Consider the following 26398-nt stretch of genomic DNA (forward strand, 5'->3'; position numbering starts at 1 on the left):
ATGTAAACAGGCTTTGGTTCAACTTTGGCGCCAATCGCACTAAGAGGTGCTGATTTATTTTTATTATCATTATTTTTTTAGCGAATAAAAATAGCTTTATTAATGCAACAATAAGAAAGATAAATCGTAATAGATTGTCGTCTGCGTATTTCTCGTGATTTTAATTGTATGGAAATGATCGGAAATATTATCTTAATGATTTAAAATTTTTAACTGTTGCCAACTTATGTTTGTTAACAAATAAAATATTTGTAATTAATTCAAGCAAGGCTTTTAAAATAACTTTCAATTTTCGCTCTTTGCTTTGCTTTTGCAATAATTCAGACATTGCGATGGTCGTCAAGTTTTTGCATGTGTAATTTTGTTTTTGTTGGGAATATTGCTTCCTTGTCAAGCATGGGGAGGGATCAGAAAAAGGAAAAATATAGAAGAAAGTTTCGTGATGGCCACAACATACTAGTTTTGAAGAAAGGAAACTATTTGATTTCATTTGTCTTATTTATTTAGTTTACCATTCAATTTGCTTTTTGAAATATGATAAAATCTTTGTTTCAATTTTAAAGTTATTTAGATTTGTAAAATTTGTCTCTCTTTATACCTATTATTTTTGTTTCAGTTTTTAATTTTGTATAATTTTCATGAAATAAGGATTAAAAACCTTTTTTATAGTATGGTACAGTATCGTCATTCTTATATTATGAAGTTTCAAATTTGATTATGTTTTATTGACATTCATCTTGGCTTCAAATGTGGTATTCTATGTACTCTATTTATTTTAACATATACAGTTTCACATATTGCCCAAATGCATAAAATAGTTCCACTTAGAGAAAAAATGAACTCAAGCTAAAGTTCACTTTTATTCTTGTACACTTCCTTCCCTTAAACTGGTTGTAAAGTACAAAATTTCAGGGGTGGCAACCGAACTGCACTTATGGTACTAACAGAAAGGTGTGTAGTGATTTTTTTTTATATTTTGACAAGTCTCTTTGGAAGCAAATTTGTTTTAAAAAATGATTTTGCTTGTTGTAAAGAGATTTTAGTTTTGGCCATGACTTCAATGTTATTCTATCTAGTGATTGAAAATTTTAGTTTGAGAAACATTAGTGAGATGCATTCAGTGATGAAAATCAAGATTATTGTGATTTAAGCAGTTATGGAAATTTTATTTTACATTGTAAAAATGTTTTGTCCATTTTTAAATCATTTTCTGATGCATGTTCTTTTTATTTTTCAGATCTGCTTAGGAATATTAGGACACAAGTGTTAATAAAGTTGATAAAACCTTATACTAGAATTCATATACCATTCATTTCAAAGGTTAAATTAGTTTACATTTAATTTTATTTGAAAATTTGTTTGTAATTAAATTATTAATGTACTTTCGTATTGAAAGTGTTTTACTTTTAATATGTTATGAAAACATTCTTTTAATTATGATATACATTGTAGAAGAAACATTTTATTCATTTATTTATTTTAAAATGCATTTTGCATGAATTAGATTTTTAATAAAGAAGAATTAACATGAAACCGGAAAATATATAATGCCAGGTACTGAAGCATATAAGTTTTTTTTTTTTTTGTAGTTAACAGATGAGTGTTAAATCTCGGTATTTGGTAAACTTCAGCATTTATTTTTAAGATATTTTTTTGCAGTTGTAAAAAAAAATATTAAGATATTATAATTTCTACTTTTGTGCTGTTAAGTCCAGAATTACCAGAAAGAAAATAAATAATCTTATACATATAAAATCTGAGTATCTATCTATCTATGTCCAAGCTTCTTCTCCCGAACGACAGTGAACTGACCATCGAACCAGGTATCGATGGATTCGTCATCTTCCCGTCTTCATGTTTGGCTATTTAACATAATCCTCCGATAATAATTAGCGGAGATATCAATTAAAAATTATTAATTATGACTTTTAGATTTCAAAATAAAATCCATATTTTTCGAAGGCTTTCCTCCATTCAAATTATTATTCAGTGCTTCAACTCAACTTTCCGGATGAACGCTTTTATTAAAATTTACAGCGTGAAGAAAATCATTGAAAAGAAACATCTGTTGCAATTTTTTTTCTCGAATATAAAGAAATAAAATTAGGTTTTCCACGTGTATAGTGATGACCACGTGACCACGTGTTTATTAATGCAGTATGTTGCATTAATAAACACCCGGGCAACGCCGGGTAGTAGACTATTTTATGTAAAAAGCGGATTGTTATTGTGCATAAATATTTCCGATATAGTCTATCAGATGTAATTCAGTTTAACGTGAGTAAAGATTATAGTTTATAATGCATATATTTTCCCCTTTTGTGCTGACTGAAAATGTACTCATAACTTGTATCATTGATAACGATTATTAACGTTGATGAGGTGTTTTGGCAAAAATATGTTTTACTGGTGTTTTGCAAACCTTGCTTTACGCGCATTTATTTATTCCTTAACGCGTTAGAAACTAGTGTCAGTGTACTACAAAAGCATCAACTGGACTGCTCTTACATTTTTTAGGTAGCCCGTGCAACGCCGGGCACGCAGCTAGTAATGTCTTTATTAGTTGAGAAGTTACAATAAAAAAAGTATATTTTCATGTATAAGCTGAGAATTTTTGATACTTTATTTTTTTAAAAAGTTAAAGTAAAGGATCGGCCTCTAATTTTGCAAACGATGTGAGCACCTCTGTGATGCCTTCGCAAGTGTTAAATTACTTAATACTGCCTTTTATTAATGTTTCATGAAGAAAAGTTTAATGGTCATCTGGGGCAAAAATTAATTTGTTAGGTTAATCGTTCTTTAGCTCTCTATAAAAAAGCTCAAGAGGATAAATATTAATGCACAAATAATTATTTTAAGTTGGTGAGCATAGTATTAGGAGAGAAAAAAGCAATGTGCAATGTATAGCAAAAAAGGTGGTCAAACAAATTTTGTAAAATATTTTTCGTTTGTACTATGGTAAAATTTCCTTCTGACATAGACTTGTTGCCTTTTGTGCAAATTTTGTTTAAATTCATGTAGGTTCGCCAAATTACATTTAAGACTTAGAAAATCCAATAGGTTAGTTTTGTTATTTGTGTCAGTGAGAAGCAAGGGTGGGACTCAAATCTTAATCTTAAAAAAGTGGACTTAAAAGGTGTTGAGAAAAACCTGCATTTGAAGTTCAGATCCTAGGCAGGCTTTCATTGAGTTTTTTTTTTTCTAAATCATGCTGTATAGCAGAATCTACCAGGGGTACTAGTACTATCCTTTGCACCAGATGAGAGGTTCCCTTACCATTTGTTCAGGTGTCCTCAAAATTCTTAATTTGGCACTTACATCCCTTTGCTTCTCACTGCCTCATAGGGTAACGGCACCAGTCACAGACATGCTTAAGGCATCACTCTCAGGTTAGCTCAATTTTCAGAGCCTTTTAATGTATTTATACTTTTGAACTTTTAACTAAAAATAAAATTATTTTTATCTCATGCAATTACATCTCATGTAAAATTGGAAAGGGTTCGAAGGTGGGCTACAAAGCTAATAAATAGACTTTCTCATTTAGACTATGATTCCAGCCTTAGAAGGCTAAAAATGTACATTCTTGAGCAAAGAGGAGACCAAGGGGACATGATTCAGTTGTTTAAATTTATTAAAATGAAAGATGTTACGGGACTGAAGTTTAGCACTGAAAACAGGACAAGGGGTCATTGTTTTAAGCTATTTAAATCTCAGGCTAGTATGGATATTAGGAAAAAAATATTATTGTAGCAGGGTAGTGGAACCTTGGAACAACTTACTGGAAGAGGTGGTAATGAGTAAGGGAGTAGATAGTTTTAAGAGGGCCATTGATCTTCACTGGGGACTGTAAATTGACTAGGACCAGTCTAGCTGGGCACAGAACCTGTTGCTGGTCATCACTTTTCTATTTGTATTTGGTTCCTTCTGGATCCTCTGAATTAGTTAATTCTATGTTTATTTGCTCAATTTCGAAAAAAGGGTCTGACCCCTAGTAACATACACCGAAAAATCAGATGGAGATCAGACACCGATCTGATGATACACAGTAACAGACAGCATGTGGAAAGGATGAGTAATAGACAAAATTCTCTTTTTCTCTTCAAAATGTGCAGAAATTCTCTATTTTTAGAACTTAAGCCTTAATGAATTCAAATGAACATGACCTAGCTCTGAACACCAGCTGACCTCACGGTGGCTGTTCATAACTTTCCACTACTGCCTGGTAAATGATTTCATAGATGATTTCACCGGACTCATGGGCCACAGCAACATCAGCTTTACCTTCCTAAAAGGCTTATTATTTAAATCCTTACTTTTGACTGTCCGTTACTGGACCCTTGTCTGTTACTGGTGCCCACCATTATATACTTTAAAAAGTATAAGTGCTAATGAAGTTCAGTGTTTTTTTTTATTTAATTTTATTTTGATTATGTATGTAACTTTTTTGAAAATTGAGCATTTTTAATTTAAAATAATAATTATAAATTAAGTATAGAAATTCTGCTTGAGTATAATTTTTATCATAATTTAAAAAAAGTGATACAGCTTTTAATGTATTTTTCTTTTAAAGGAGTTGAATATTGATGTGAATGAAGTAGAAAATCTTTTAGTCTCTTGTATATTAGACAGGTAAAAAAAAGTTTTAAAAAGTTTGACCAACAGGTGTACTAAAGCATATATTATATGTTTAACCTTTAAGAATTTTGTCTATGTTTTTTTGCAGAAAAATAACTTACATATATATAAAAAAAAGAATTGTTATAAAATTTATGTTTTTAAAGATGCATCCTAAGTTATAATATTATATTCATGAAATTTAATCTTATCAAAACTGTATCTAAGTTGCATATTAAATGCTTCTGATGTTTTGTTTTTCAAAAAGAAAACAAATAATTCTCAGTTCCTTATTTGAGTAAAAATCAAAATTAAAAATTTTCTGTGAAGTTCGATTTTTATCATAACTGTTTTAAAATGGATGATTTCTATTACAGTATAACTTCGATTTCATGATGCCCTATTTAACGATTTCTTCAATTTAATGATACATTTTACTGGTCTGGATTTAACTTCATTGAATGTACATTCTCCTCGATTTAACCATTGCTTTTTCCAATCCCTTGACAATTGTTAAATCGGGGTTATACTGTATAAAAAATGTATGAGAATTTGCGAATATAAGTTTAATGCGTGAAGCTTAGTATTGGTATAACTAATTCTTTTGAAATGTATCAAAAATAGTTCTATATAAATAAATCTCACTTCAAAAGTACATCAGTTAGATGGCATTTATTTCTACTATTGGATTATTTCGTACATCAAGAAATTTTCCTGAAAATAAATGTTATAAAAGACAATAGCAATTTTCTCTGAAATAATGATTTGCTGATATTGTGAACTCGAACTTACGAAATGCAAGGGGTTCTCAAACTGGGGGACCACATTACCCTGGGGTGCCGTAGGATTAGATGAGGGGTGCTGTGAAGTGTCCTTGGTATCAATGTGTAGGGGTGTGAGCTAAATTACGCCTTATTTCTAACAAGGCCAAATTCCATTTCTTTGTTAAAACTGCTGAAAAACATAATTGAAACTTAAATTTTCACTTGGTTTTATTTTTTCTCATTTTTTATGAGTCATCTGATGAATATGCGGAATCTAGATCCAGTTAAATCATAAATCAGTTAGATATTATATTATAAAGCTTTAGGTCACCTTATTAAATAGAGATGATCTAGGGTGCCTGGAGAAAATACTACTTTTTCAAAGGGTGCGGTGAGTCAAAAAAGTGTTTGGGGAATGCTAGTATATGCTGTCGTGAGTTGAGTGAAAACTGGAGTTGTGGAATGTGCTGGCAAATTGCCCTATAATTGAAAAATAAAATGCAAAAAAGTCTACGCATCCCATAAAACCATTTTTTTTCTCTAAAAAGACTCAGGTTCACCAGCATGCCCATGTTCTTGAGACGAGAGTTAAATAAGACTCAGCAGTAACTCCAGTGACTTGTTATATACCAAGGATATTCTAATTCTAAGGTGATCACAAAACGTTTTTGTTGAAAAGTACTGTCCTTTCAAAAAGTTACTTTTTTGGTGTAATCTGAGAAGATGTACAATCTGTGTCCTTTCCATAATTTTACTATTACTATGAATGGAAGGCTACTATAAATGTGTGTTTAGCTTACCAGAAGACAACAGAAATGCTAGCAGCTTGACTGGAAAAGTATTATGGTCATAGCTCTCTCTTTTTAAACTTTTGCATCTACAAGCACATTTTTAACTATCTGTAATGTCTTCAATTTCAATGCATAATTGACTTAAACGTTGATCAATTTCAAAGGGGTTTAGTTATGCAAATGTAGAAAATCCAACTGTTTTTTTTTCCTCTAATCTCATCGCTAATTTAAACACCTTAGAAGTTAAATGCACTCAACTACATGCACATGTGTAAGGGAAGGAAAGAGAATGCACTAATTCAATCAAGCAATTGATCATTTAATACCTTACATTAAACATATCATGTTTTCATATGACTTTGCTCATGACTCATATGTACCTTTTTTCTTTGTACAGCACAATTCAAGGTCGTATAGATCAAGAAAATCAAGTTCTGAAACTAGACAAAAAGACTCAGGATGCTGATAGGTATAATGCCCTAGATAAATGGACTGGACAGTTATCTACTTTACATCAAACCATTGTAAATAAAATGGCATAATTTTGTACTGCCGCAGTTTCCTAACAGTTATATAGCATCTTCATATATCTTCATTGAAATTACGTTCTTCCTGTGATAAAGGATGTTAAGTACAATACTATTAAAACATTTTTTTAAAAATAAAAACCATGTTTGTCGCAAAGCGTTTTTATTGACTCTTCCAATGGACTTAGGGAAAAGTATTTGTGTGGTTGAAACAAATTGCAATCAGAAATTCTGAGATCTTCTACCATGAAAATAACAATCTTGTATTGTATTACTACTAAAACAATAAAATTTCTTGATTTCATTCTTTACTGTTTTTTCAAAATAAAATTCTATAGCTCTTTCGTTTTAATTATTTTAATAAAATACACTTGGGTAGCAAATGTATTGTTTCCATTTAAAAGTCTATGCAATTCTCTAGGAAAGAAAAGAAACACACTTGTCTTTTTACTCTTATCTTAATAACTGCAGACATACTGCTGAGATTCCATATGTGAATATTAAGCAGATTTTATTCCTGAGATGATGTGTAATCATGATTTTTTTGGCAAAATGTGATCTATTGTCTTTCTTTTTAATGGAGATGTAGTTATTTTATGGCTGCAATGGAGCCTTGATCTTCACAAAGCCTCAAAAAAGCCTGTCGTAGCCTTGAAGTAATTATTTACTGTATTTTCTTGACAAGTTGTACTTTTTTTTTTACATTCCAAGCATGTTTTTAGCCCAAAGTATTTTGATAATTTTTCATGTAGTTGTCTATCAATATTGAATTGGTTTAAAAGGTTTTCCTCGGATGCAAATAAAACTTCAGAAAGTCGTGTTGATCATCTACGTAAGTCTTTGCTTGGTAAGATATGTCCTGATGAAAGGACGTTTTCAACTTAGAAATGTTAAGAAAAATATAAAAAATCAAAATTTCACGAAATACACTGCTTAACATTGAAAATGCAACACCAAGAAGGAGTGGTCAAAAAGTGATGAAATTTGGAAAAAAAAAAGCAAGGAAGAGACAGCAAGGAATAATAAATGATCTTAATTTCAAAGTGATAGGCAGAATACAGAGCAAGAACGGCTTCGACTCAGTAGGATGTAGGACCGCCGCGGACAGCGATACACGAAGAAACACGTCTAGGCATAGAGTCAATAAGGGTGTGGATGGTGTCCAGAGGGATGGCTCTCCATTCCCTTTCAACCATTTTCCACAGTTCGTCTTCTGAACGAGGCAGGGACAGAGTCTGCAAATGGCGTCCAATCACATCCCACACATGTTGGATTGGTGACAGGTGTGTTTTGGAGAGCATGTTGGCAGATGCAAGCACTGTGTGGTCGGGCGTTATCCTGCTAAAAAATTGCATTAGGTAGCCCTTGAAGGTAAGGGATTACCACCGGCCACAGCACATTATCCAAGTATCGTTGGGTCGCCATAGTGCCCTGAATACAAACTAGAGGTGATACGGAATTGTACGCAATTGCGCCTTAAGCCATTATGCCACGTTGTCGTGTGATGGGACGTTCCACAGTTACGGTCGGATTAGATCTGTCTCCAGGTCGCGCCACACACGTATGTGGCGACTGTCACTGGATAAACAGCAGCGAGATTAATCTGAGAACATGACATTTCGCCATTTTGTCATCCACGTTGCTCTAGTCCTGCACCATACTAAACGTTGCTGTCTATATTCAGTAAATTACCGCCCATTAGCCAGGGCTAAAGTAGAAATACGTGAAATACACCGCCAGTTCAGTCATTTCCAGCCGAGGACTGCAGTTTCGTGCTTATTAGCACTCATCAGCCCGGCATAGGAAAGTGACTGAGCTGGAGATGGAAAACCTCTTAAGGAAGCCAAGGACCAGCTCACTCGTCTGGTCTGCTAATTCTGTATTAGCTACCAGTTTGTTTCGCACTCTTGGCTTCCTTAAGAGGTTTTCCATCTCCAGCTCAGTCACTTTCCTATGCCGGGCTGATGAGTGCTAATAAGCACGAAACTGCAGTCCTCGGCTGGAAATGACTGAACTGGCGGTGTATTTCACGTTGCTGTCTATGTTGTGTGGTCAATGGCAGTCTTCTTAGCGGACGCTGTGATTGCAGAACACATGCGACCAAACGACGGGAAATGGTTCTGGTTGACATGGGAACATTCAGGGTATCTTGCACCTGCTGCAGAATCGAGGAACAAGTGACTTGTGGGTCTGCTACAGCTTGTCGGTAGATACGTCAATTCACGCATTCTGACGTCACTCTGGCTGCCCCTCACCCTTCAATCTTGCCACATTTTGTTCTTCCTTCCATCTTTGGCACAGCTGATGCACCGTGCTCTCATCCATGTGGGTATTAGCTGCGATTTAACGTACGGACCAACCTTCCCTTTTCAGTCTGATCACCATACCCCTCGTAAAATTGTCTATCTGCTGGAAGTTCCTTCGTTGACAGCGGCGTGGCATTTTCTCGTGTTACACGTATCCTCCAAGACAAAAACAAAATTTCTCCGATAATTCTCCAGTCGGAAATAACGGCACGAATATTGCCCATTCTGCAAGTTCCTGCCCTTATATCTTGCTTCACGTGCGTCGGAGAGCTGCGCATTTCACATCATTTACATAACTCAGTAATGTATGTCTACTCTAAAATTTGCATAAATTTCTGAATACTCCTTCGTGGTGTTGCATTTTCAATTTCGAGCAGTGTACTTCTAAAATGTACTTCAATGGATTGTTAGTTGTACAAATAAATGTGTCTGTTATTGACAAAAAATCTTCATTTTACAAAATCAAAAAATACAACTTAAAAAAAAAAATTCTACAAAATTTTTAATTTTGATACATGTCAGTCATTTAAAACTTTTTTCTTAAATTGTGACTGTTTCTTCAGTCATTGAATGATTTTATCAAGTTTCCAATGAAGTTAAGTCCTATTGATTCTGGCAAATAAGACATTTTGTTCATAGAATGTTTATTCTTTTTACTTCATCTTCATATTCTTTTAATGACATCATGGGGAAAGAATTCATTCCTTAAACTATTTTAAAGAGAAATAAAAATAAATCCTAAAAAACAAATCCTGACTGTATAGTTACATTTAAATTTGAAAATAAATAAAACTATATGACTTTTACCCTTTTGACACAAACAAATAACCAAATATAAAGACTTATATTATTTTCACTTTAGTGTTGGATGTACTTGCAACGACCTAATTACTAAAATTAAAAACAGGCTAGCAAATGGTTAATATGTGCTTCTATGGCCTTAAAAACCTATTCAAGTTGAATTACATCAGCATTAAAACTAAAATAATTTTATATAAAACACTGATAAGGCCTGTTATCCTGTATGGGAGTGAATGTTGGGTTCTCAACAGGGCAGAAGAAGACCTTGTATTGATTTTTGAGAGAAAAATTTTAGCATTAATAAAACAAGACAACTGTTGGAAAATAGCTTATAACCATGAAATTTACAAAAAGTATGGTGAACCTAGCATCTTAAAGGTTATAAAGGCGTTGCGCAATATCTGGCTGAGCCAAATGTTTTGATTGGAAGATGCATTCCCCACGGAAAGAATTACCTTCTCCAACATTGAAGGAAAATGTCGAAGTGGAAGATCCCCAGTCAGATGGCTGGAATGAACCGATGGAGAACCATTGCACGGGATAGGGGCTAGGTGGGAAAAACGTGGAGAGACGATCTTGGTCAGCAACAGGCTGTAGTACCAATGAAGAAGTTAGATGCACTGTTGAAAGATTGTTTCTAAAGTAAAAACATTTGCAATTTGTTTATTCTCAAAACTTCAAGTACTTTCAAAATATATTTTCTTTTTGTCTTTTTTATTTTGTTTTTAGGTTTAATTTTAGATGGGACACAGAGAACAATCTACTTGGGAGACAAACATAAATTTCACCCCCCCCCCCATTTTTAATGTGGCTGAATTTTGGAATCTACTTTTTGTAATTTTATCGTCAAATATGTGCTGCTATCTTTTCCATCAAAAAGTCAATATTTAAAAAAGTTTAACTTAACTCCTTTTGGAAACAAGCTTTATACGTTACTGTGAAAGTCTAAATTCTGGTAAATGTTGACAGATGATGAATATCAACATTCTTATGCCAACGATGTTGGCGAAAGACAAAATATTTCCAGTGAAAGTCGACATTCTCCAATCTCGACCTTTTACGGTAACATATACAATACAAACAACAGTCAAGTACGCATTAAAATGTAAAACTAGTGATTTTTGAATGGAGGGAAGTACACTGCTAACAGTACATGAATTTGTAAGGTATGAAGAAAAATCTTTCAAGTTATTCTTTAATTTCAAAAATATGCTTATAATTTAGACTAAAAGAAAATTCAATTTACCATTTACTTAAAACAAAACACCATCAGCTTTACTTTTATTAATTAAAAAGGATGAGTGAAATTACATGTTTCAAATACTCTTGAAAGAAATAATAGCAAAACACTTGACTTATAACATTGCATCATAATCTAAAACAAGCCAAAATTTAATGATCATTTTCTGTATGATATGGTTCAACAGGATTGCAAATTAGTGTTCATTAATCTGTTAGGGACGAACAACGCATTTCTACTACCTCAGCGCTAGATGCCCAAGGGACCTAATTTGCGTCTTAGTTTCGGAACGAAATGTTTACTATCAGATGGTTTTACTTATGCATGTTCCGTTCAAATGATTGGTCTTGAACATTAGTTTTTAATTTATCTCTCTGAGGTCGGAATGAAGGTCCATCGAGTGTCTGTGATTTATTGGATTTTGTAAAAGAAAATATAAATGTGCCAGCAAGTGAGAAGAGAATCATATTCTCATTTTAAAGTGGCTGTTTCTAGTTTTGATTCCATTTATAATGGGAGGTATTCTAGCGAGGGGGTTTTACTTTTAGATTCATTTGTGTAGCCATAGTGAACACATTATCTTTCTGAGAAGGATACATCTAAATTTATGACTTATCCATCTATGGATCTTTCGGGCGACTTTGAAACAACTATAAATTATTTTTATTAGAGTTCTTCATACAGTAGTTACTGTCTAAAATCATATGCTGAAAAAGAAGTCCAAGAACTTAGCGAAAGTTGTGTAGTTTGCTCGAAGCACAATAAAAGACGTAACACTACTTATGAGTGTAAAATGCTCAATGCGCATTGATCCCTGCTTTGAATTCATAATATTTTTTCCCGTTTTATGCAAAATATATTGTTTAATTTTGGTACTTTTAGTTGTAGTAAAAACCAATATATTTTGTATTTTTATTGTTAAATATCTAATTATTTTCATCAAATTTTTTTGTTATGATATATTTTACCATATATTAAAAATTGGTTTCATTTCTACCTAAAGTGTACATTTTATCCATTATTATATAATGCGTACTTTCCAAAATTGCGTATTAGGCTTAGCGGGAGAAATTGCCGCTGTCTGTACGAACAATCCGTGTGTAACAGCTGCCATTCTGAGAGAGCGCTTTCTTCTGCGAGCTGCTGTCCCGAACGGGTTAATAATTTTTTAAAAAATATGCATGAAAGCCGAAAACCATCATGTTCAACCAATTTACCAACTTAATTGCATTCTAATTTCAGCTTGTTTTTATTTTTAATTCTAATTTTCATTAATATTGTTATTTTGTTGGGGTTTAATAGAATAGAATCCAATATATTTTAAACTATTAATAGCACAACATGCAATTCAGAAAAAAATTCAAAGTTTGCTTGAATACTGCAACATGAAGAATGCATCAGTTAAAGTAAGTGTACCTCTCTTCTTAACTAGTAAAAAAGCTGAAACTCTGGATCTCTGTCAGATACGGCCATAGCCCCTAGACCGTTCGGCCAATTTTCATGAAACTCGGCACAAAATTAGTTCGTAGTATAGGGGTGAGCACCTCAAAGCTATTTTTCAAAAATTCGATTTTGTTCTTTTTCTATTCCAATTTTAAGAAAATTTTACTGAGCAAATTACTATAACATGGACGAGTAAATTACCAAATTATCATAAAGTAGAACCGTAACATGGGCGAGCGAATTAACATAGCGAATTGTCGAGAAATTCATCATCCATTATTTGCAAATATACAGGCAAACCAAGTTACCTTTTAATTTGCTACTACAGGCAAAGCCGTGTGGGTACCGCTGTGTGGATATATATCAGAAGCTGATAACGTCTCCGACAACCAAAGATGAATAAGAAAACAACTTTTAGACTAGAAAGGATTAAATGAAAAAGGACTTTTTCCCAGCTAGGTGGCCTCCCTAAAAATTGAGGAAATTTTTAGGGAAGTCACATCTGAATCGACAATTTTTGCCGTTTTTTTTTTGCCACTAAGTCACTTATTAGCATAAAGAATAGTATGCACTTTAAGTCATTTTTATAGCACATAACCACTGTATGTCCTTCAGGGTTTTCTTCAATTTAGAGATGGTGGTAAAATGTTTTTTTCTGGAACAACTGAAGAAATTTATTTTTACTTATATAGTAAAACCCCTCTTAACAGACAATTTTTAATTCCCCAGTTCCAACACAAATAACATTATTAAACCCCAGTCCTGCGGACACCTCTCTAATGCAGACAAAAAAATTTGTCCCGTTAGTGTCTGCATTACAGGGATTTTACTCTAGTTTTTTAATAAAAATATAGTTATATTTTCTGACTGACTTTGTTGAATTTTTCAGTTTGTCTAGATTCATCTTTTGAAGGTTATAAACGTTTGTTATGTAATGTTTCGAATTTTCTTTTTCTTTTTGTAGGAAATATATGAATTAGCATGTGCAGGTTAAACTGGCTACTTTTCTGTGGAATGGCTCAGAAAAACAATTCATTTTCATGAAAAACGAAAATAATTAAATAAGAGAAAATTGTAGGGGAAACCAAGTATGATAAAGAGTTGCCTGAAACACGTTTTACATGTTTTAAAAGTTTTACTGTTATACCAGAAATAAATACACAGTTGTGTGTACATTGAAACAAAACCTTTTAAAATTTGAAACTTTTTTTAATAAATTGATAAAAGAACATGATATTCATAGAATGAGATCTCAAAATCTCTTAACAAAATAAAACGTTATAGTTAACTTTACTGCATTACGGCAAAATCATGTTATATATTATGTGTACATTTTAAGTTTACTACGTTGAAGCAATTCTCTTCACAGTACTTTTAATGTTGAAAGCAAATTATGCAAATAAATGTTAAAGCAGATAGATAATTTTATACATATATCAAAAATTCAAATTCTGAACATTTTTATAAAATGACATCAAAATGATGTGAAGAGTACATTAAAAAAATATTTGCATTAAAATGAAACTTCGCAATTATAAACATAAAAACTTAAGAAATGTTTTTAAAAATCTTCATGAGTAGTGTCCAATTGATAACTAAATCCTCTTTCCTTCAGTGCTTTAACACGCAGTTTTTCTTTTTCTTGTTTTGCTTTTTGCTCTAATATCTGAGCTTCGAGAATCTCATCTTGAGATACTCGAGTAAGTCCATTACTCATGTCTAAAGTTTCATCAAATTCACCAAGCAAAACTAAGTTATCACCTCTGATTATAAACACACCAAGAGGTATTTCACCATATTTGCTGTTAACGTGAATTCTTTCCACAGTTCTGTGAAGAACCAAATTTGCAAACTGATCCATGCTTCTTAGGTACCCAATTAATACTCGACCATCTCTAAGTTCTACCATGATCTTCTTGTCAATGCTAGACAGCAATTCCGAAATTCCTGGTAAAGCAGACATTTTCCGATGAATAGCATTAGATATGAATCCTTTTAAAAAACAATTCCATGTATAGCACCTTAAAAAAATTTACACATGAAAATTTCTAAATCTCGACGGAAATCGGTCAATGCAGGAACGATCCTGACAGATAAACGGGAGGCAACCCTATATTTTGGCGCTAAATGATATCATTCTCAGACTTGGCGACAAGGATTCTTCCTGTACCTCGTGTGTGGTTTAAAAAATGGCTTGAAGAATGTAGTAATGAGTAATGTGTTAATAATGATGAGATTTTTACAATTAAATATGCATGAAAGTAAGTGAAACATTTTCTTGGATGTGACTATATTAAGTTCTATCTTTTTGTTTTGTTTATTTTGAAAAAGAGCATGTTCCTTTATTTATGCTTACTGTGTGACCACGGATTGTATGGAATGACAAACACCGTTTTACAGCCGGAAATGGATAAATTTATTTTTTACCGATGTCAGCTTTTGCAGAAGCAGAGTCTCATTCAAATGAGCGGAATACGCGCATCAAATTTTTACTTTCCCCCCTTATTCACATAGATTCGTTGATCTGGACGTTTGAAAATTCCATGCAATCTGTGGTTGGACAGTACAACGGTCATGAAACTAAAAGCATGTATTAAGATTTATTATGGCTAAGCCTTAGGTTTTTTTCTAGATTATCATTCTGTGCATCTGTACTTTCTATCCGGACAAAATTTATATTTATTTATGCCATAATTAGATGTCTTTCAGATATCTAATATAATATGGAAATTGTTGTTAGACGTTAGCTTGCATAGGTGTGCATTAAATAAACGTTTCTCGTGTGCTTGAGATTTTTGCTTCCCCCTCCCCTTGAATAATCGAAACTATTAGGCTTCTTTTAATTTCCCGCCTAAATTAACGTATATTTCTTTAAGACGTCCTTAAGGAGTCTTCCTGCAAGCGTGCATGTATTCACATCATTAAACGTTTATCCTTTGTGAAACATTTAGATGTTTCCTTTTCCTTGCATAATTAATGCTAATGAGTTACTTAATTATCCAAAATTAACAATCATTTTTCTCAGACGTGTTGACTTTTGTCAGAATTGTTCCCGTCAGCCTTTAGCGTGCGTAGATCTGCGTCAACTAGAAATCTGTTATCGTGAGTAAATTAATTTCCTTCATTTAGTAAAACCATTTTGATGTATAATTAGTTTAATTACTGCCAGAATTAAATTTATTCCTGTCATCTATTCTTAAGGGCAGATTCCTCCTGTTAGCCATTAGCGTGCAAAGATGTGTTCTAATGAACGCTATTGAAAATTGTACTATAAAGCATTTTTGTTCCTTGAACAATTAGGAATATTTAGCAGCAAATTTAATTTTCTGCCAAAATTAACTTTCTTTCAGATATCAAGTCTTAAGTAAGGATTCTTTCTGTCTCCTGTGTAGTTGAGCATCAAATGACTTCATTCTGACATTTATTTTCTTTTCCTTTTGCATAGTTGAAACTATTTAGGGCCATTCCTCCGTCACATGTGGGACAAAAATACGCTTAAATTTCATTAACATTTCGTCATATCTCTTAATATTTTAATGAAACTGGGGTAAGCAATTTTTTTAATCTTTAAATTTGATACAAAGATACTTCTGAAACAATTTTGTTATTTAAATTAAAATTTATTTACATGTGTCACGTGCGGGACATCTAAAGTCAACCTCTGGTAACTTGCTTGTGGATAAGCTAATATTTTTGCTCTATTAATACAACAATGACGAAACAAATTGCAGATTTTGAAAGCTATGGTTCCAATGCAAAGGAAACATATCTCATAAGTTTAGAAATAATTATTTAAACCATTGAAAAAAAAATATGTCTATGCCTATTCCATTGAAAATGGTCATTTTGTCCCGCACGTGACGTTTTCTGTATTTCATAAAAAAGAAATAATTTTTGAAGAAAGTTTTGGCTGAAGAAGTCACACATGCGTTTGTGATGTCTTAAGCAACAAAATTTTGTTCATTATCCTTTTAAATTATTATTTTTTATGAAATATACGAAGCGTCACGTGCGGGAAAAAATTACAGTTTTCTGTGGAATAGCCCTTTAACTGTTCAATTTCCCGGCAAAATGTTTCCTTCAAAAATTAACTCTAAAGGTTCTTCCTGTTAAGTCCCCTTCCCTTCAACCATCATATCTTTTCTTCTTGTTGAATATTCTCCCTATTAGCCTTCCCGGGTGTGCCAAAAATGAACATTTATTAATTTTCATATTCTTAGTGTCAGAAATCAGTATGCTGTTTAATTTACTGTCAAAATTCATGCATTTTAGGTATATTCTTATCCAGCATTATAGATGCGTAACAAATAGGTGTTTATCATGAGTAAAATACTTATTTCCTAATCCTTACATAATTGAAACTATTTAGCTGTTTAATTCATTACTTAAAATTATATGCCAGATTTTTAATCTCTACTGAACTTTAACTTTGTCTAGCAACAAATGAAAGATTTTTGTAGTTTGCTAAGAGCTAAATTATTTAAGCATGAAACACTGTTCTATTAAATTAGTAGGGCACCTGGTACATTTGTCAATAGAACCTGAAGTATAAGTTCACCTTTCAGTGAGCAGTCATTGTTAGAGCAGTGATTGAAATCTTTGAGATTGTGGGTTTTTCACTGGTCAGTCATCAGTTCCAAGTTCATCTGATGCACAAAATTCCTGCGGACATGTGTATAAAAATGCTTTATTTTAGTGTGCCCAAAGTTTAATGTTCTATTTGTATTATGAATACATTTTTCGCTTATTGTATATTTTTCAGAAGTGTTCCTCCATGTTAGTTTACCAAGATGTCAATTGTTTGATCCTGAATAGCGAGAAGATGGATGATTTCATGGAAACTTAAAGCACAACACTAGTTGAATTTAGACTTTGCATGACAGTTACTTTGATAAAGTCTGCTGCAAAGTCTTAATTTTGCTGGTAATAATGCTTTAACTGGACCTTTCAATGAACAAGAACAACCATTAGAATCTTTGAAATGCTGGGTCTATGCTTTGCAGTCAGAAATCAGTATTAAGTTCATCTGATGCACAAACTTCCTGTGGGATAAGTATAAAAATAATTATTTCAGTGTGCCCAAAGTTGAATGTTCAATTTGTATTGTGAATTATGAATACATTTTTTGCTTATTGTATATTTTTCAGAAATGTTTCTCCATGTTAGTTTACCAAGATGGCAATTGTTTGATCCCGAATAGCGAGAAGATGGATGATTTCATGGAAACTTAAAGCACGACACTAGTTGAATTTAGACTTTGCATGACAGTTACTTTATTAAAGTCTGCTGCAAAGTCTTAATTTTGCTGGTAATAATGCTTTAACTAAACCTTTCAATGAGCAAGAACAACCATTAGAATCTTTGAAATGGTGGGTCTATGCTTTGCAGCCAGAAATCAGTTATAAGTTCATCTGATGCACAAACTTCCTGTGAAAATAAGTACAAAAATAATTATTTCAATGTGCCCCGAAGTTGAATGTTCAATTTGTATTCATAACACAGCTGGCTTAAAAAAAATCTGTGTATTATTCTATTTTAAAACAAATTCTTGCTGTTATCATACCAAGAATGAATATGCTTCTCTAAGTTATTCCTGTAGTTAGCTCAGTACTCTAAAGTTTTTCCTGGTGCAAAAATTTCATGAATGTAAAAAAAAAAACATTTACAAGACTTTTTTGGCATGCTAGCATTAAAAGTTGGAGATCACTATCTGTAATTTTATGGTGTAAGAAATTAGAGGTATGAGGAAAGTAGAAATTAAGCATATTCCAGTGAGGGGAATCAAAAGAAAATGAGCATTAAATCAACATTGCATTTTTTTTTAAGTAAAAGGTATCAGCAAAACTTAAGTGTATAATAGTAGTGGTATATATGCTTTATGTTATTGATATGTTTCAAAAATCCCGTCAAAGCAATGACATATATAGTTTTTTCAATTATGTATTTAAATATTAAATTTCAAAGCTATAGTTAAAAGAAAACGATTGTCTTTCCTTGGGTCAAATATATTTTTCTTGTATAATTTATTGTTTTCTACAAAAGCATTATATTAGTAGTTAATGGTAAAAATAATATGGTAGTTTGGTAACAAGTTTAGCATGATAGTCATTAGGCATGTATTTTCCGTGGGGATTTTAAAAAGATTATCCTTTCAAATTAACAGAGGAGTAATTTTAAGCTATATTCATATTCCAATGTCAAGAACATTTGAGCAAGAGCATTACAAATATTCGCACCATGTTGAATAAGTGCTGAAAAGCATGTGGAGACATTCCTCAATTTATCATACCATCCAATTTTTAAGAATGTTTTATTCTGGATTTGGTTATATGCTGTAATTGTGTTTTTCAGTGTTAGCATTTAAACAACACACATTACAATTATAAGTGGGTAATTTTGCTTCTAAATTAAAATAAAACCACAGCATTATATTTTGCATATGCTTCACACTTAGCAGGTTTTATTTTATAATACAATCAATGTAATTGACGTTCGATTTTAACAAATTTACTGTAGTACATTCGTCGTCCCTCGTATAACGCGGTACTTGCACAACGCGGTCTCAATATTACACAGTACGAAACTTCAATTTAATACTTCATGATGGTTTTGATATAACACGAAAGTTATCTTTAATAAAGAAGACATTTCTTTTTTGTTTAATACATTCTGTTAATGTTTGATAACTCTAATGAGGTTTTACTTTGTTTTTCATGAAACTTGGTTTCGATATAACACGATAGACATGCTTTGATTTACATTATTTCTAAGTCTCGTATAACACGGTTTCGATACAACACGATACATATTGACATGATTTTTACTATGTACATGATTAATTAGTGTAAAAAATATGTTAATAAGTTTAAAAAAGTCTTGTATAACACGATTTCGATACTACACGGAACGAATACGAGAGACGCCTGTATATTTACAAGAAAATTATTCAGCTTTATATATTAAATAGTTTTATTAAGAATTGTTATTTAACTTTATGTTTCACATAGAGTTTTATTAAGAGTTTGTCAAATTTTAATCTATTCAGAATTCTATCATGTATCATATGAAACACATTACTTGGAAAATTCTTTTCCATTTTAAACAAGTGTTATCGTTTTTTTTCTCCTTAATCCGTTTGCTATATGAACATTTTTGTGTATTAAACGTTTTTTTTTTAATTACTAAAAAGTCATAGTTTTGATTTTTTTTTTTTTTTTAATGGAGGCTGTTTTGAGTGTACAAGCACCTGACAGGCTCGTCATTGCAAAAAAAAAACCCAAGGGAACGATGCGGAAAATACTCAGTTTCTATTGCAGGAGAAAATCAAGAGTAGGGAATTTTTAAACGGGGAGGGTGGGGGTGCACCCCTAGTCACGTTAATTTAATGTCTGTTAATCATGGAGTAGGAGAGGATAGGATTTTTTTTAGTTTGTCAGTTTGAACATACATTTGCCCTTTGTATACTTATATGCACATATTATATAAATTGGGCTAAGTAAATAACTTAATGAAGTAGTAACTTGCTCCTTGCCTTTTCGCTGCAATAAATTAATAAATAATAGTTTAACGTAACAAACCGGTGGGTAGCCTTAAGTCCAGGTAGGTTTGCGTTTTCTTTCAAGAGGAAGGGGGGAAAAATTCTAACATATTCTCTATTAGGGGGCAGCACAATCAGAAATATTTTTCTGCGGTCCTTCATTTCGAAATTTGACATGGAGGGAGGGGGTGTGCACTCAATGGGAATTGACTTGGGGAAAACAACGAAAAACACGCCCGCTATCCACTTATAACTAATAAAAAGCATTGTTTTTCCAAAGTAAGTGGGACTTTCGACCTTCCTCCCTTTCGACCACATGGAGGGGGGGGGGGGCAAGTGGGGGCTCTAGCCCCACCTTAGAAATTAGAACTTCCTTGCTTTTAGTACTTTTTTTCTAGCAAGAAAGTAAAAACATTTCTCCAGCCATTAATGAATAAATTGTAAAAAATGTCAAATTTTAATAACTCTAATCTGTACTGAAATCGGTTTCTATGCGGAAAGTATCTTACTAAACCATGGAAAAAATATCTGACCCCCTCCCCCCTTAAAATTTTGCTTATGCGCGCCCATGCCCCGAACCCCCTAAATGACGACGGACTTACTTGTGGCTCATTAGCAATCTTCGTGTTTTTATAAGCACTCAAGGATTAGTGAGAATTGCTTGAGACTCCAATTAAAGTGGCCCCCCCCCCCCTAAAAGCCCAATATCTAAGGCTGTGCTTCTGTTTTTGGGCGTCCACTGATGTCCTGTGAATTTCTTTATTTGCAAGGAAGTACTACTTTTGCTCTTTACTCACGTTCTTAATAGGTCATACATATTTTATTACCAATCGCTGAACTCTCAATATTTATTGCCACAGTATCCAACTATTTATTGCTGCTTTTTCCAAAGCTTATGCATAACGGCATGGGGTTGGAAAAGCGATATACAGTTCATTTTGACACAAAAGTTAATATTGTTTCTCTTGAAAGTTGCGTTATGCTGTATCTATGTTACAAAAAAAGAAAAGAGAGAAAATATTAAAATTTTTAATGAACCATTTCTAATGAAAAATGTTACAACTATTATTTGGCAGAAAAAGTTTGCAAAATTACTGCATCTAGGGGTTCCCCCCTCCCCTTAAGAGCAAGAGTGCACCCCCTCCAAAATAAGACCCCATAACAAGGAAAATACCACTCGAAATACCCCCCCCCCCCGCATAACAATTTCGATGGTGCAGTGCGCCATGACCTCCCCAAGGTGGGTACCCCTCTGCATCTATGTGTTTCGTAGTTGTCCCCTCCCCCCAATCGGGAGCAGCGCCCAGGATACCCCTTAAAATTTCTATGGTACGGTTCGTGCCACGATCCCCCTTGAGTGGGCACTCAAGGGGGTCAATTAATATGTTATCAAAATTAAGGTAGTTAGTACAACGAGGGGGCCTCCGTAGCTCTGTGGTAGAAGCTCCGTCTTCCAAGCCGAAGATCGTGGGTTCGATTCCCGCTTGTGCCTTGAGTGTTATTTCCTTCTCTAGTGTTGTAAATCTTTCCTGTGTGTGTGTCCGGAGGCAAGGCGCTTGGCATGCAGTCCTCTATCTATGTGAAGCTGTCTAGCTTCTAAATAAATGGATAAATAAAGTGCAACGAGGGGGACTTCAGAGCAGACAGCATGATTGAAATTTTTAGGGAGAGGAGGGTTTGCTAAAAGTTGTCTTTGTCGTGTTTAGGGGATCTCATTTTGGGGATGCATTTGAGGATAGGGGACGTCATTGTTCTTGAGGGGGAAGAGGAGCATCTCTGATTTAGGAAAGATTTTTTTGGTGCGAATGGAATTTCATAAAAAATGCGAAAAAACTGTAACGTCACTTAGTTTGTTTTATTATAATTCAAAATATATAACTTTAGAATACAGAACGAACCAGTTTATTTTCTTAAACTAATTTGCATTTAATGATGTTTACCATTCTTGAAAATACCAAATACATGAAAAAAAGTACACTTAAAATCGGAATGAACATACTCCTTCAGGAAGTGTTTCCAAAAAGGAAAAATAAACTGCAACTGTATATCTTATGGTATCGCACTTTTTTTTTTGGCATCATGTTCGTCATATTGATAAGAACTCGCCTTGAAATAGATGAAGTCGCCAATATGGTAACCATGGACCCAGGATCGTTCCTGCATTGACCGACGTGTAATCTCGACTGAACCGTGAACCAAAACAATGCACTTACTTCACTTCATGCTTTCAGATCATTTGTGACTTTCTTGGCTCTGCCTCCTCTCAGTCTTTGGACAGAGTCCCTAAATGAAAACAAAAATAACAAAATCTGTATCAACGTCCCCGTTAATAACTAATAACACCCCTCATTAGCATTTTTGAGGTGTTATCTGGTGTTATCTGCGTGTAAATAATAAATAAGTGAGTATACAGAATTAAAAAAAACGCAGAAGTAAAACTTGTCCATTGGATTCTGACTGCAATTTGCTCTGCTGAAAACAAAAAATAGAGGGTCTTAGTAATCTTGTCACCTTATAAGATTGAAATAACAATTGATTTTCAAGTTTTCCGAAAGAAAGAAAAGGAAACTTTTTTTTTTTTTTTGCAAGATGCAGCCTAGCATGTATGACTAACTCCGATGTTTACTAGCGGCATCTGTTGGAGGAAATATAAACGTTGATTTGCAATTATTTTTGGCCATCCGACAATATTATGGTTTCTCCGAGTGTTGAATGAACTGTTTGACTTGTAACTTGTAATGCAGAAGCAGAAGCAGCATGTGCGGTTGTAACAAGTTCAACTGGATATTTACATATTAGCAATAGCTCAACACGTGTGCATTGCGGAGGAAAAGCAGCTTCAATCAAACCAGGGGATTTAAAAGTGTTTTTTTTCATCTGTAAAACTTTTATTTGGGATCTGTTAAAGGTCTTCTCTCGTCTGTGAAAGTCTTGATGACTCATCAATCAATTGAAATCTTTTGTTGACATTGGGATTTTCCTCACAAATTTAAATGCTATGGCCAAAATATTGAAACATCTTGTTTTTGGACAGAAAAAGAACCCACCTGCTCCTCCGAGACCAGATTATGAAGGGGAAAGTATGTATTATACATATTTTTTTCTCATCTAAAGAAACTTCTCTGAAAAATAATGATTTTGGCTGCGGCTAAGAACCTTTTCTCTATGAATGGTTTCATAAATATTTTAGATAATGATTTATCTTCCGTATGTGCACAGAGTTTAAATAACGACACAGTTTAATTGTTTGCGTCTACGAGAAACCTTACAAACTTTTTCTAGATTACCCTTTGGTTATTCCTTCAGACAAAATTTGAGTTTTATAAAAAAACCTTCTGAAAAACTGCTGTGAAATAATTAAAAGTAATAATCTAATTTATTTGTTTTTCTTTGGCTTCGTTGATCGTTAATAAGAGCTATTCCACATGATCAGTATAGGTAAAATTTGTATGTAAAGTTTATGAAAGTGATGGGCTTAATCGTGAACTTTTGATAGTCCAGAGATAATCGAGTACTTCTCATAATTGAGTGATTACAATCGAGATCTTTTGAAACCGAGAACTTGAGCGATTGACAATCAAGATCTTGAGCAATTGACTTCTCGATTATTTTGAATCAAAATCTCGGGATATAATAATCGAGAGCTCAAGCTGTGATAGTCAAGTACTTGAGGTGAGATAATCGAGAACTCGAGTTGTGATAATTGAGAACTCTAGAGCTGATAGTCAAGAACTCTAGAGCTGATAGTAGAGAACTCGAGATCTGATAATCGAGAACTCGTGATAATCGAGTGATTCAATTATAAGAACTTGATATGCCCATCACTAGCTTATGAACGATGGCTTAAATTGAGTTTTGTTTTGGGAAAATATTCTTCCTTTAGGCATCTTATGTTACAGAAATAAGGCTTGTTTCATTTGTTTGTATAGATACAGAGACTATACTAGTACGCTTGAGTGAAATTTACTTCTTTAAAATCAGATGTGACGCATCATATTCAAAAAGTTGTTCAGTATGAGATTTTCACTTAACTTGTCTTTTAGCTAAATAAAGCTTTAGCTTTGTTGCTGGGGGAGGGAGGATTACCCCCCCCCCCCCAGAGGTTTCAATGCAGTCAATACCAGCGCTGTAGTTATGAAAATTATTTGAGGTAACTCATTGAAAGAAAAGGTGTTTTGAGACCAAATTACATAGCGTTTGCATTGTATTCACAATTAATGTCTCTGGCGTTTCCTCCAAACCACAGCTTTGGTCAATCCTAATACAGTAGTTATATTCTGTACATGTAAGGCGGGGACGGATACAGACTATCATTTTAGGGGGGGGGGGCTCACTCTGGCGTTTCCTCCCAACCACGGCACTGGTCAATCCTAATACAGTAGTTACATTCTGTACATGTAAGCCAGGGGTGGATACAGACTACCATTTTAGGGAGGTCACATGGAACACAATGACTCCCTTCCCCCTTGATTGAACCTATGGTTTTTGGTACAAAAATTCTCTGAAACTGCTTGGGATCCAATAAATACAAATACAAATACAAAAGTGACGACCAGCAACAGGCTCTGGGCCCAGCTAGACTGGTCCTAGTCAATTTACAATCCCCAGTGAAGATCAATGGCCCTCTTAAAACTGTCTACTCCTTTGCTCATTACCACCTCTTCCGGTAAGCTGTTCCAAGGTTCCACTACCCTGCTAAAATAATAATTTTTCCTAATATCCATGTTAGCCTGAGATTTAAATAGCTTAAAACAATGACCCCTTGTCCTGTTTTCAGTGCTAAACATCAGCCCCGTAACATCTTTCGTTTTAATAAATTTAAACAGCTGAATCATGTCCCCTCGGTCTCTTCTTTGCTCAAGACTGTACATTTTTAGCCTTCTAAGCCTGGAATCATAATCTAAGTGGGAAAGTCCACTTATTAGCCTTGTAGCCCGCCTTTGAACCCTTTCCAATACATTAATGTCTTTCTTAAGATAAGGAGACCAAAACTGAACAGCATACTCCAAATGGGGTCTTACCAAACTTCTATATAAGGGCAGAAGAACTTCTTTAGATTTATTTGAAATAGATCTATTGATAAACCCAAGCATCTTATTGGCTTTGTTGCTAGCAATGCTGCACTGTTGGCTAAACTTTAAATCCTGACTTATTAGGACCCCCAGATCAGTAACTTTGTCTGCCTGACTAATGACTGAACCTTGCAAATAATAACTTGTACACTTATTTCCATGCCCTAAATGTAGCACTTGACATTTCCCAACATTAACAGCCATACCCCATTTATCAGCCCACTCCGTAATATGATCTAGATCCTCTTGCAGCTGATTTGCTTGTTCTTCATTTTCTACAGTCCCCATAACTTTGACATCATCAGCAAAACAGTTCATGTTCCCAGAAATATTTTTGTGAATATCGTTCATAAAGACAATGAACAAAACAGGCCCTAACACTGATCCTTGAGGAACCCCGCTTAAGACCTCACTCCAATTAGAATAATTTCCCCTTACAACTACTCTTTGTTTCCTTCCGGTCAGCCAATTTTTTACCCAAATGAAAGTTTTCCCTCCTATTCCTATATCAGCTAATTTGGTAAGTAGAGCAACATGCGGTACCTTATCAAAAGCTTTTTGAAAATCAATGTAAACAACATCTACAGGCTTCTTATTGTCCAAAGCCATGGTAACTTTGTCATAGAAATGTAATAAATTAGTTGCACAAGATTTACCTTTCCTAAAACCGTACTGAAAACTAGTCAATAGATTATTAGTCTCTAGAAAATTTACTATCTTAATTTTCATCAATGTTTCAAAAATTTTGCAAACCACCGAAGTTAGACTCACAGGTCTATAATTTCCCGCACTCCCTTTAGACCCTTTCTTGAAGAGCGGTGTAATGTTAGCCAGCTTCCAGTCCTCTGGCACTGTCCCCGAATTATAAGAAGCATTGAAAAGGTTTGCGATTACATCTGCTAATTCCTCTGCACATTCAACTAAAATTTTCGGATAAATATTATCTGGCCCCGGAGCCTTAGTCTCTTTAATTTTTTTCAAATGAAGTAAAACGTCATCCCTGGAAAATACAAAGTCCTCAAGCTGTACTATAGCTTGTGTCTTGTTGGTGTCAACTGTTGAGATACAGTTATCGTTAAAAACACTCGAAAAAAAGTTATTAAGAACATTAGCAATATCACTATCGTCCTGAATTAAAATTCCGTGCTCATCAACCAGTGGCCCAATATGACTATTTCGAACTTTCCCCGAATTAGCGTATGCAAAAAACCTCTTGGGATTCCTGTTTATGTTATCTGCCAGTCTTTGCTCCAACTCTCTTTTCTGAATCCGTACCAAATACTTAAATTTACGCCTTGCCTTA

The 26398-nt window shown here is 33.7% G+C and overlaps 1 protein-coding gene across 1 annotated transcript in view; it reads left to right on the forward strand.

The window, feature by feature from the left end:
* LOC129224328 (COP9 signalosome complex subunit 2) overlaps positions 1-7000 on the forward strand; it is a 33403-nt gene extending 26403 nt beyond the window's left edge. Inside the window, exons 11-13 of the mRNA XM_054858766.1 lie at positions 1238-1320; positions 4571-4629; positions 6567-7000. Of these exons, the coding sequence (XP_054714741.1) occupies positions 1238-1320; positions 4571-4629; positions 6567-6711 (287 nt within the window). The 3' untranslated portion in view covers positions 6712-7000. The remainder of the gene's footprint in view (positions 1-1237; positions 1321-4570; positions 4630-6566) is intronic.
* Positions 7001-26398: the final 19398 nt, after the last annotated feature.

Source organism: Uloborus diversus, chromosome 6 (genome assembly GCF_026930045.1).
Source record: "Uloborus diversus isolate 005 chromosome 6, Udiv.v.3.1, whole genome shotgun sequence".
NCBI lineage: Eukaryota > Metazoa > Arthropoda > Arachnida > Araneae > Uloboridae > Uloborus > Uloborus diversus.